The sequence below is a fragment of the Biomphalaria glabrata genome, chromosome 15 (assembly GCF_947242115.1).
Source record: "Biomphalaria glabrata chromosome 15, xgBioGlab47.1, whole genome shotgun sequence".
Classification (NCBI taxonomy): Eukaryota; Metazoa; Mollusca; class Gastropoda; family Planorbidae; genus Biomphalaria; species Biomphalaria glabrata.
The window spans coordinates 26,056,468-26,069,397 of record NC_074725.1 but is presented as its reverse complement, the minus strand read 5'-3'; the positions used below and the strand labels follow the sequence as shown (position 1 = coordinate 26,069,397).

Here is a 12,930-nt window from a genome sequence, read left to right as displayed (position 1 = left end):
GATTAGGGCACGAACCAGAAGTATTTAGATTTTATATTTAATTGAACTATTAATTAGATTCGTTACCGAGTACGTGAACTTATCTATCTAACGGTTGGGCGTGAGTCATTTTTGTAATGAAATGCTTAAATCACAATCAAATGTTGTTACGTCACAATCAAATGTTGTTACGTCATAATCAAATGTTTTTACGTCACAAGCGAATGTTTACGTCACTTATGTTTACGTCATAGGCATATTTTGACGTCATAAACAAATGCAGCTCCCCCCCCCCATATGTTTGTTTATTGATCACTTTGTGGGAATATTTCAATGAAATTATGGTCAATCGTTTAGTTGTTTTTTTTTTAAATTATAATTATTGTGATAATTGTGTTTAGATGATATCTCTACATCGCTATTACCAGACATGTCCCGGCAAGCTGTGGGCACAAAACTCTTTGAAAAACTTGAAAGGCTACAGAAGAAAAACGTTCAAGAAGAGAGCCATGAAATAAGGTCTACGATTGCTCGGATGTAAATCTCATTGAAACATAAACACCTAATGGAAGTGACGGCATTGGTCTCAACTCTTTTTTTTTCCTCCCCTTTTTCAGATCCACGTTTCATCACCGCTGCCAACCCTGCTGTAAGCAACCCCCCCCTAAACTAAACAACCCCCTTATTAGTGCAATGAATCATTGAGTAAGATATTGATGTTACTGATTGAAGCTACAGCTGTTGAAATTACGCCGAGAGCTTACGGCTTTGGCTCGAAACACGAGCAATTAGTTCAGTCGAGTTCTCCTGTCTTCATTTGTTTATAAAGATGTTATTTATTTAATTAGAAAGTGACTTTTTTATGACTAGATATCTCAGTGGTTCTAAAACCACATCTTTATCCGACCCTATAGACAACATACGACGAGTTGGAACCCCTGCCAAATGAAATATAAATGTAGACAGTAGACAGAACAGTCAACACTATATCGACGTTTTAATTTTTTATAACCTTTTTTATAAAATTTATAAGCAAATTTAAAACGAAACACAAACTGAACTGAAAAGTAAGACATAGAAATAGGTTTAAGTTGAAATAAGAATGGAATCTTTTTTGAAAAAGAAAATGGGACTATCATAGACTTAAGGGGGGAATGGTAGTCAAAAAAAGAAAAATTACCATCTTTAGATAAAAAAATCGATTTTTCAAAAACAGTTTATTTGGCTAGTTTAACCTCTTCTTAGCACATTCTATTAAATAAATTTAGTTTAAAATTACATTATTATTGTATAAAATGAGTTTTTGTGATGTGTGTTAGATGTAAATAATCTAAAATGTCTCATTTTTAGGATAAAATAGTGCATTTTTGGTCCTTAACAACAACTTTCTTTAATACGTCTATGACGCCATGTTTGGTATCATTCTCTACGTCTGTAAAGCACCTATCTTGTTGACCTACTTTCATATTTATTTTTGTACCACACTGAACCAGAAAATAAATTTGAAATGCGTCACTGATTCGTAAAGTCTCTAATTTCATTGGTCACAATAAAATAGGTTAGCTATTTTTAGTAAATGACACAATTATCGGGTCTACAATTTTGTGCATCAAAGGCAAAAAAAAATCTATTTTTTTTTTAATTTTTGCATTTGTTATATCCTTAAACTACATATACTATCTATTAAAACTTAAAGAAACATATAATAGCTAATTTAAAAAAAAAAAGCTTTTTGACTACCATTCCCCATATTATATCTAGACTGGAAACCGGAAATAATTTCTTATCCGCCACTGATCGATTCACAGACCTATATAAATAGATCTATATAGAATTTTATGTACGTAAACTCTTTTTTCAGGCTATAAGGGAAGTTGCCCCAATCAATCTTTTCTGTCTTAGAAAAGTAATGATCTTAAAAAAGTAATGATCTTTAGTTTTCAAAGTTTAGAAATAATGCAAAAATCATTTCTCGGATATTCACGCAAATATATAAAACAAAGCCATTTCCTGTTTGTTTCCATTGAGATAATGTTTCAAAAATTTTAGATCGAAATAATTCAAGTTGATTTAAATCCTCTTATGTAAATTTAAATAGATTGATTACCTAGATCTCTCTAGTTTATGTATCTAAAAATTGCAACATAATAATTATGAGACGAGAGTACTCTTATTTTTGATGTTCAATTACTAGATCTAGATCTAAAAATTAAATTATATGTTACGTAGGTTAAGGGGGGTGGGGGAAACAACAACTTTACTTCTTTTAACTACTTTACAAAACAACAACATTTTTCGTAGTGTTAAAAAATCTCCATGTCCAGTCTAGAGTAGTATATATAAGTCTATACCAGTCTATGGGCACTATTTTTGTCAATTCTTATTTTCGTTTCTTATTTTCTGTTGTCCTTATTTTTGTTTTTCTTTTCAATTTAAAATTATTTCCGCTTCTGTATTTCATTTCCCTGACGAATTATTTTCGTTAAAGTTATTTTCCGTTTCCGTTTTTTCGAGAATAACGGAATTAAACGAACCAAAGCGTTTCCCAGAAGTCAACAGTAAACTATTGGTCCCTCTACTTAAACCACATTCTAAGAACATTTTGGTTCAAATCTAACGATGCCTGTTCAGAAGGTGAAACTAATGTGAGGACCATTGAAATTAAACTACTATTAATGTCTTCAATCAACACCTGTCTCAATAAATCTCATCAAAACTCGCACAGCTAAGCTTTGAACATGGGCGTATCGCTTAAGAGTTCTGAAATGAGTCGTAGTATTACATAAACACGCCCACCCCCGCACGTACATTATGCAAGGCACATCAGAGGCGATACAGACACATACATATGTATGAAGTAATAGATCCATACGCACATATGTCTACACAGTGGCATACACACACTCATTAAGTCGGATCCAAGTACCCGGATGTAAAGCAAGGAAAACGTGACCTACTTTGGTCCTACTTATTCAACACCTGATACAAATTTGTATCAATTCAAACCAAATTAGAAGGACGTAACTGGAGATATATGAGGTCTGTATGACGTGGTAACGAGCTATTGGTCTAAACTGCCCACAGGTTGTGACGTTTCAGGTTAGTGTTAAGGCCTCTGTAACGAATGGTCTCGGCCTGATTCATTAAAACTATGGCTCAATTGATTAAAACTACGGATAATTTAAAACTGTGGCTCAATTGATTAAAACAATGGATCATTTAAAACTATGGCTCAATTGATTAAAACTACGGACCATTTAAAACTAAGGCTCAATTGATTAAAACTACGGAGCATTTAAAACTAAGGCTCAATTGATTAAAACTACGGAGCATTTAAAACTAAGGCTCAATTGATTAAAACTACGGACCATTTAAAACTAAGGCTCAATTGATTAAAACTACGGACCATTTAAAACTAAGGCTCAATTGATTAAAACTACGGACCATTTAAAACTAAGGCTTAATTGATTAAAACTACGGACAATTTAAAACTAAGGCTCAATTGATTAAAACTACGGACAATTTAAAACTAAGGCTCAATTGATTAAAACTACGGACCATTTAAAACTAAGGCTCAATTGATTAAAACTACGGACAATTTAAAACTATGGCTCAATTGATTAAAACTACGGACCATTTAAAACTATGGCACAATTGATTAAAACTACGGACCATTTAAAACTATGGCACAATTGATTAAAACTACGGATCATTTAAAACTATGGCACAATTGATTAAAACTACGGACCATTTAAAACTATGGCACAATTGATTAAAACTACGGACAATTTAAAACTAAGGCTCAATTGATTAAAACTACGGATCATTTAAAGTTAAGACTCATTTGACAGTGCTTGACAAAGATTTTGTCTCCTTATTTGTACAAATTGCTTAGCCAATATTTTATACTTACTGATACCAGGAGCTTGGATCTGTTACTCATTTGCCGAAACACATTTTTTTTTTTCAACAAAGGATGGTATGGACCACATTAAAATTCCCCTCCTGTTTCTTTCACATCACAGGGGGCTCACTTTCCACAATTTTGTCCTTACCCCATACTTAGTCTTACTTTCAACCGGTAGTTTGACCAGAATCTTTTTCGCCCGACCCGACCTCACAATTACACACATTTCGTTTTGAACCTTTTTTGTATTTTCTATATCTTTCTGTAGATCTTTCTGTAGATCTTTCTGTAGATCTTTCTGTAGATCTTTCTGTAGATCCGCATAATAACTCCCCCCCCCCCCCAAAAAAAAAAAAACATAAATACACACACACACACATAAACACACACACACACATAAACACACACACTTGTCTGCCCGTGAGTTTTAATAGCCTTTAGGAAAAAACAAAACGCATTTTCATAATGATATCTCTCATATTCGTCATCAGGTCCAGATTTGGACTCTAGATTGTAGATCAAGTCCTTATCTATAGGCGCTAATTCTACACACTGTTACTGACGGCCTCCTCGCCTGCTAAACATATACAAAATACTTTATAAGCAATGTTTATCTGCCTTCCCCCCTTGTTATAAATGAACCCTACTATCACGCCACTCTACTCGCTGTGTGGTTTCTTACAAACGCATACATTGAGGGAAAAAAACAATTGACTTGAACAAAAAAACAAGTTTTAATTTCCTCCCTTTAAACTGTAGACCTGTGTAGACATTTTTTTACTCTGAAAATAATTTGACTAAAAAATTGACAAAGGGCAACAGAAAAAAAAAAGTGTAAAATAAAAAAAAAAAGAAGTAGGAACGCCTCTGTCAGACCCGTGTATCACATTGCCCAGGCTGACAGACATGAGTTTCTTAGTGCCACTAAAATAACAGCCTTTACATTTTTTTTTACATTTCTTTTTTCAGTATGCAATTTTTTTTTCTCCGAAGTATTTCTTTCGATAAAAACCAAGACAGCAAGTCTCAGTTTTCTTATAGAACTAGAGAAGTCTGATTTTTTTTTTTAACACTTTCGTCTTTTGTAATGGTTTAATTTAACCATTCAGTGATGGTGGTACTAGGCTCTGATCACGTCACTGTTTTGGTCCAAGTGTTGAAACAATTTTGAGAACACGGGAGGAGGAAGGGGGCAAATAATGAAACAAACACCATACATAAATAACACGGGTACAGCGCCCCCATGCACCCGCCCCCTTACTTACAAGAGATAAGTCTAACTTACAAGATTTACAAAGAGATTTTTTGTTTTTGCACAAATTTAGAGAAAGCACATTATGGGTCAATTCACGTTCTCTGTTTAAGAAACTAATACAAGAAGTAAACTACTATATTTTAAGCGCGGATTTAAGAAATAACAAACTTGTAACAACATATAGACTCTGTATATTGAACCCCTTCCATTAACAATTTTATTTGTATATATAACCAATGCACGAGATCCTGCTTGCATACTTATGAATAGATCCGCTTGAACATAAGATTTTCGAGTTTTAGACCAAGAGCTGGCAACATTTGGTGTGTGTAATATTTTCACGCCCACATCAAGGCACTCACAATAGAAACATCCAGAACTAAAAAAAAAAAAGAAAATGAATGAATCATAAACTCCAGTGAGCTTCCAAAGTACTGAGAACAGGGCGTGTAGTAAAGAAAAGCTTGCTAACCCTTGTCCACGCCGTTACTTGCGGGAGTCGTACGCTGTTATGATGGCTTACTCAGGTTTTATTTGTAGGGATAAGAAGGAAACCCTCGTGGGTCTCCGCCTCCGACCTCGCTACAACAGGAGTGGAGATGACCCAAGAAGCAACGACCCTACACAAAATATTTTATGCAATGATAGTTGATGGGGACTTTTACATAGAGGTGTTGTTGATTAGATAACCTCTCAATCCTGGTCTCGTTCACTTTGAGATGAAGTGTCTTTATATCATAATTAGAAGCGGACATGACACTCATATATATCCCTAACTATTTAACCTTTATTTTCATTTAATTTTAAAAAGCAAACAGAACTAGAGATGAGCGAGTTGGGACTTTTAATATATATATACTCGTGCCAAATCTGGGTAACAAATTATACACATCGGCTTGGTTCTTGTTTGTTTTATATAGAACTAGATACAGACTTAATGATGGATGTGTTCTTAGAAAATACACTGCACTCCTCCAACCGAAATACAGAAACACAATGTTATGTTGAAGGGGTGGGGGGGGGGGTAAGATTGGGTGGAGACGCTATACATTGGGGCTACACTTGAGAATTGCCGAAGAAAGATGGAAAAGTTCTGCTAACCAAATTTCGTTCCCTAGTCATTTGTCTCCAACCAAATCGTCTGCTAGACAGTGCACGTCATGGGTCAAGGTCATTCTGAAGTAGTTAACACACAAAGACAAAAGTCTTGTCACATTCATTTTTACATCGTAACTGTAGTACACACTGTTGCGCCCTCTGTAAAGGGGGGGGGATAACCTCTCTTTGTTTTGTCTAGCACTCTAGTCCGTCTGTCATGTTTAGATCTCAAACACAAGAAAATATTGTGAAAATTTGATTGCAGCTTATTTTGTGACTTGCAAAGGTTAGATTTAATGACTACTTGTTTTTCAAATAAGTTATGCAAGGCGTTCTTTAAAAAAAATAACACCGATTTTAAAACAATACATAAATGTACAACACACACTACATATAGAATACAGAGGCATTTTACATTATCGATTTTGATGTTGTCAGGTAAATGAAATAATTGTGCGAAATGTCGACTTGATCAGAAATTAGGTGTCGGAGAAATAACGTGTACAAACTTTTGTTTCTAAACAAAGTGATTTGATAGAAGCTTTGTAAAAAGAAATAACATGGCCATAATTTCAGCATCAGTAAAACAACTATGTACAAAAATCATATCGGGCCCGACAGCCACACCAGAGTTATTGTTTAAACACAAACGCTCTTTGTAATTTTTTAAAAATTGGACTTACAATCGCTAAATTATTGAAAATAAAAATTCTTGTATTTATGTTTTTTTGATGTCAATGTAAGAGTGTTTCCCAAGCTGTTGACAAATTAGTACTCCTTTTATGATTTTTGTACTGCTGAGAATCCCTGCCCCCTCCTTAAATGTACTTGCATGAGAAGAACACAATTGTATGTACTGAGATGACAGATCATAGAGAATTAGTTCACTGTTACTTTTGAAATCTGAGATACTAATCCAGGTATAACAGTCTATTTGTTTTTAATGTTTCGGTTTACATTTCAACAAATATTGAATACAGCAACAACACATCATTATAAAGTTGGAATATGGAAGATGTGTTTCAGAACTTTTCTCTGTTAAAACCGGACACACATATGACGTCACCAGAAAGGTGCTAAAGTACTCGCCACATGTTTATTTGTTTAAAGACTCCGTCTGAAGCCAATTCCAACCAATTGTTTTTCTTCGGGAATGAAGCAAACTTTCTGGCTTGAATGTTGTGTACATGTTAGATATTATCTTTTCAATAGTGTCTGTTTCAATCAAGCTCATTAGCGAACTGTCCAAATGTTGTGTTTTGCTTTTCAGAGTATCAGCATCAGTTTGAGTAGTCGAGCTTGTTGACACACTCATGACGGAAGGAAAACAAGTCTATTTCTCCATTACCAACTCTCTTTTGTCACAAATTTAGCGTTCACTTGACCGTGAAACAAGAAAATTTGCCTTGTAACAAAAATCTGAGGCAATTTTTAAAAAAGTAAAAATAAAATTCCCCTCTCAGGCCATGTGGTCTGTAGGGCAGTTGATGTAAAGGTCATCTGTTTCTGTGGCCCATGGTTAATGACAGCATCATGTTGCCAGCAGCCTTTTACTTTTTACCAACAATGTCAGGTACCCATTAGAGCTGGGTGAATGCCCTAAAGATCCCGATATTAAAAATCCCAGTCTAAACCAGGATTCGAACCTGGGACCCTCATGTTCGGACGCTAAGCGCTTTACCACTCAGCCACCGCCCCTCCTAAGACTATTATAGGCAGAGAATATATTTGCTAAATATGCTACTTTACAAAGCCGTTTCCAGTCATGCAAACCATTTCTAAACTCAAATCAAGAAAACATTTAAGTTCCTGTCTAGGTTTACATGATTGACCATGCGTAATATTACGAGCGTCAGTATGGAACAGAAGCTTGGTATGATTATTTTCCATTTCTTCAAGTACTCGCGAAAAAAAAAGTCATGCATTCCAAGGAAGGTTTTTAATGTACCATAATTCACTAATTTCTCGCTTTCATCCATTTGAAATTGTCTAGTAGTGTTGTGCGCCGCGCTTGGAACACCAAGGCCAGCAAAAGCGAACAAAGCTCCCTTGAAAAGCTTGAATTTGGTGACGAGTTCCTCCTTCCCGCCACCCTGTCCGACCGGGGGGGGGGTGAGACTCAGGAGTTTAGTTTTGCGTTCACTTCCACTGGACACGGACTCGCGGACTAGAGACGCGGCAACACTGGGACCCCCCGTCGTATTTGTATACTGTACCAGGTTAACCGTGCGGGACACGCCATTTGTGAAACGGCCCCTTGAGGGATGGCGCTTTTTTTCATCCCCGAACAGTGCAATGAAGATGCTCTCGCACCCCTTTAGGCACTCCTGCAGGAGCCTTGTTTCGCTGCCTATTTGACCTAGTCGTCCCCTCCTAAGCCATTTCCACCCAGGCGCCACGATGAGGCAGGGCAGCAAATCTGGGTCGCTTTCATCCAGAACTTTCTATAGATCAGTGGGCATCTTACATGGTGCCAAAGCCTCTCTGTGTATACAACATTGTGTGGTTACGAAACTTGGGGCAACAATTTGAATTGTTGCAACGAGTCCTTTATTAATTCCGACGATCATGTTTGCTCAATCTGTGCTTTTTCCAACACATCTAGTTTAATTCTTTCTCTCCGTAATTATTTTTCCAAGTTTCAAAGGAATTCTTCATTTATCTCATTACTATTTCACTCCCCTGTTATGCTTAAGCTTCAATAGTTTTCTTGTTTGTTATCAGAAAATGTTGTATTTGGTATAGAATTAAAGTGAAATGCATGCTCTATTTATACAACACAAAGTCAAGTTTATAAAATTAAAAATTAATTTATTTTAATGAGGTCAAAATCAACGATGGCATCGTCGATTAGGAGAGAAAGAGTTAATCAATGTTGTTCTCTTGCATACCTTTTTTTCTTCATAACATTAAAGATTTATTTTACTATTGTAGGAACTAATGAAGGCTGGCTAAAAAAAAAACAACAACTTTTCGTCATAAATTTTTCGAATTTAACAACCGCCCTAGATGAGCTAAAATCTCAAATATCGACATCGTCTGGAGCAGAGACCACTCATTATAGAAGGCTTCACCACTGACCTGCAACGTCACAACCTGTGGGCAGTTCACAGGTCTGTGATGTCTGGTCAAATATTTTGTATTGGACATGATTGGGAGGGGGTGAGTCAAGCTTTTCTTGCTGCATTTTTATTCTCAAAAATCAAATTTCCGGGACTCTATTTGGATTCGAACTGCAGCCCCCTAGGACGGTTTATACCATGCAATATATTCTAGTTTTTGTTCCATATGTTTTCTTTGTCTTCAAATGAGAAGCAGATCTATAATACAAGTTTACAGTTGAAACAAACAAACAGAAAATTCCATTAAGTCTCGCTCTACAAAACATCACAGGAGCAGCCAGTCTCTAATTCCTCATCTAAATTCAAACTCGTGTTTCTCGTGCTGACTGCAGGGCTGTTAGCAACCTCACATTAGCTAGCGCTAGGGATCGCTAATGAAAGCTTAGGCTCCCCACCCCCCTCTACCACATTCTTTCTTTTCCTGTTATTTAAAATTAAAAAAAAAATAAAACGAAAATTTAATGGTGAAAGAAGAAAATGTTTGGCCAATTTTGTGGAATTTTTATCACATTGTTGTAATCTCAGCGAAATTGTCAACAGCCAACTGGAGGTTTGGTTTATTTGTTGTTGTTTTTTAACATGTTTTATTTTGGTGAAAGAAATATTTGCCTAAGAAATGTTTTCAGAAAATGTGTTTTGTTTGTTATTTAAAAGCCGCCAGCAGCTTTCTGAGCCTGGTACTTCACGTGCTAAGCGATAAAATAAAACTCTACGTCTGGTCTTTCAGTTTTTATAACATTTAGCATTTCTTGACTCGCTCTCTTTTATTTGCAAAGATTAAAATGGTAAATCTCGGCAAATTATGTGGTTGAATTTAAATACAAGAAAATCTAAAGCTAAATAAAAGAGATCCTTTCTTCTCTATGGTAATCAAACAATAAATAAAATTAGATTGAGGTCAAATAAAATTAACCCTTTCTCTCGTAATTATTTACCGCATTCTGGTGGAATCAACGCTGGTATCGTCGATTAGGAGTGAAAGAGTTTAAAACTTTAAAATATAAGACTGGGGCCAAACGACATTAAAAACGACACGATAAGTATCTTCATATAAGAGTGTTGTCAAACAACAGTTAAATAAAATAAATATAAATAATATAAGATAAATATAAGATAATATAAGATATCTAAATAAAATATTGCTGTCAAATAAAATGAATTTCATAATAAAATTTAGGGGCTCAATGGTACAGAGGCTTTCATTGTCTTTTTGTGATCTAAATGTGTGCATGTTTAGTGAAACCTGTTCATGCCTTCGTCGTTTCTTCTAGGGACTCAAACTTGTTTGCATCCATCACTCAGCCACTCATTCCTCCTAGAGCATGGGGAGAGTGCCAGATAGAAGACAGTGATGAAAATTAAAGAGGACACGCAGACGTGACATTGTAAGAAGGAGCGTGCGTCGACATCGCAGGGCTGAGACAAAGGTTGGAAGCTGCAAAAGAGTCAGCGTATGTTCCCTAACGACCTACTTCATAACACTAAAAATAAAATTTTTAAGTGATTCAAAATATGAGGTGTTCGCTGTAGTAGTTAAATCATGCAAGTACTTACCAGTAAATACATTGATTATAGATAGAGGCATCACCATGAGACTGACCAGAAGGTCCGTCACTGCCAAGGACAGCAGGAAATAGTTGGTCACGTTCTGGAGGCGTTTCTCCAAAGAGATGGCCAGGATGACCAGCGTGTTACCTCCTACTCCGAAGATGACCAGCGGAGCCATCATTAGTATACTCCACGTGTACAGATCTCCTTCTGCGTTTGCAGTCTCGTTGGCGGGCTCATTAAAGTATCCGAAAGTGGACGCGTTGGTATGACCAAAGAAGTGGTCGTGGTCCGACTTAGGGAGGGCGTGGTCGAAGACCAAGCCAGTGATGTTGGTGTTGAAAAAGGTGTTGAGGTGAGCGGGTGAGACGCTGGTGTTGAAATAATTCAACGACGATCCCCACGACGAGTAAAGAAAAGAATCCGAACCCGGAAGACTCGATGCGGTCTCGTTCAAGAAGAACTCAGAGTTATTGAGCGGCTCCGGGAAGAACTCCACGTCGAAATGAGGGCTGTTGGAGTTTTCGTCTGTATTGAACGGTACGGCCTCGTACTGAGGGTACTGAAATCTGTTCCTGCTGCTTGTCGAGTCGCGAGATAAAATACTTGCAAGATCTGTCGTGTTTCCTTTCGCGACATCGTCGTCAGCAGGGTGACCCACCGACAGTGGCGAGAGAGAGTTGCCCTCATCTTTAAAGGCATCTTTGTAAAACGTATTGATCACATCCTCGGTAAACGATTCTTCAATCCTCCGGGAATTTCCGAACGAAAGTCCCCGATTGTGTTGCGAGGTGCTGACCGACTTTTCGTAGGAGGTCGTAGGATTGGCCGAGGTTTCACGGATTTGGAAAACGTCCGACTCGCCGCGATCGCCCTGCTGATGCCTTGGATGACGTGAGCCAGTAGAACCGGCACTGCCGTGAAGTCGAGGTTGGCGAGGTCTTAGTCTTGCATCGTTCATCGTTTCAGAGTTTCGAAGACACAGAAAATAAATCTATCGGTCAGTGATTGTCGTGCACATCCTTAATATTCTCTGAATCCAATCCCTAAATCTAGCTATCGGCAACATTTAAGTATTAAATAGGACTTCCTCATTTAAGGCTTTATCAGAAATTACATATTTTTATCCGGGCAAAACGGAACCATATATTGTAGTACGTACAAAGACACTTGATCTACAGCCACATCTTTTAAATAAACGCACACAAGTCATCTTATGTAAATCAAAATATTAAAATGTAGGGCCTTTGTGCACTGATCATTTTCCGGAATAGATTTAGCTGCTACTCCAAGTGTAAAGAAAACAAACGCATCTCTTGCACCCACTAGGTCAAGTGGTTTAAATCTTCCGGGGCGTATACCATTTCCTATCTTACCACGTAACAAGCGCGCACCATGCTATAAAACCCATCTTGCTGCGATACATCCTTCCCATATATCGTCATAGAAGCCATCCGAGGATCAGATTTAACCCCTGGACGTCAGGATGTGCACCAGGCTGAAAAAAAAAACGGAGCTAAGAAATCGCCAGCAACAGAATAGAATTCATCATATTCCGCCTGACGTCACGCCAGGGAATGTTCTTTCTCCTTTTCTCTTCTGTTTTCTCTTCTCTTCTCTTCAGCTTGTCTCTGAAATAGAGTTAACAAAAAAAAAATGACAATATGATATCAATTAATCTAAGCCTGTTGCAAGGGAAATTGTCGTGCGAGTGGAGGGGGGGGGGAGACAACTAGAAACGCTAGCACACATCGCCCCACCGCCCCCGCCTAAAAAAAATCAGTGTCTGACAGAGATAGAGGGAGGGGACTCTATTTCTCTGTTACTTTCTCAGAAAGAAAATGATTAAGTGCTTTATAAGATTGGGTTATAAGATCAATCTTATCTTATCTTATAAATCACAGATATTCTTTCAAAATTGGAGCTAATTACGTTCCATGTAAATCTGTTTTAATATAGACGTGCGCTTCGAGTTCTTACTTAAAATCTGGTAGATCATTGATTTATTGTCTGATTCAGGC

The 12,930-nt window shown here is 37.0% G+C and overlaps 1 protein-coding gene across 2 annotated transcripts in view; it reads right to left on the bottom strand.

The window, feature by feature from the left end:
* The window catches only part of LOC106080168 (tyramine/octopamine receptor-like), a 284,539-nt gene that overhangs the window by 95,842 nt on the left and 175,767 nt on the right, over positions 1 to 12,930 (bottom strand). For both annotated transcript variants that reach the window (XM_056012526.1, XM_056012527.1), the window contains one exon: positions 10,916 to 12,540. In XM_056012526.1, coding sequence (XP_055868501.1) covers positions 10,916 to 11,870 — 955 coding nt within the window. In that variant the 5' untranslated portion in view covers positions 11,871 to 12,540. The remainder of the gene's footprint in view (positions 1 to 10,915; positions 12,541 to 12,930) is intronic.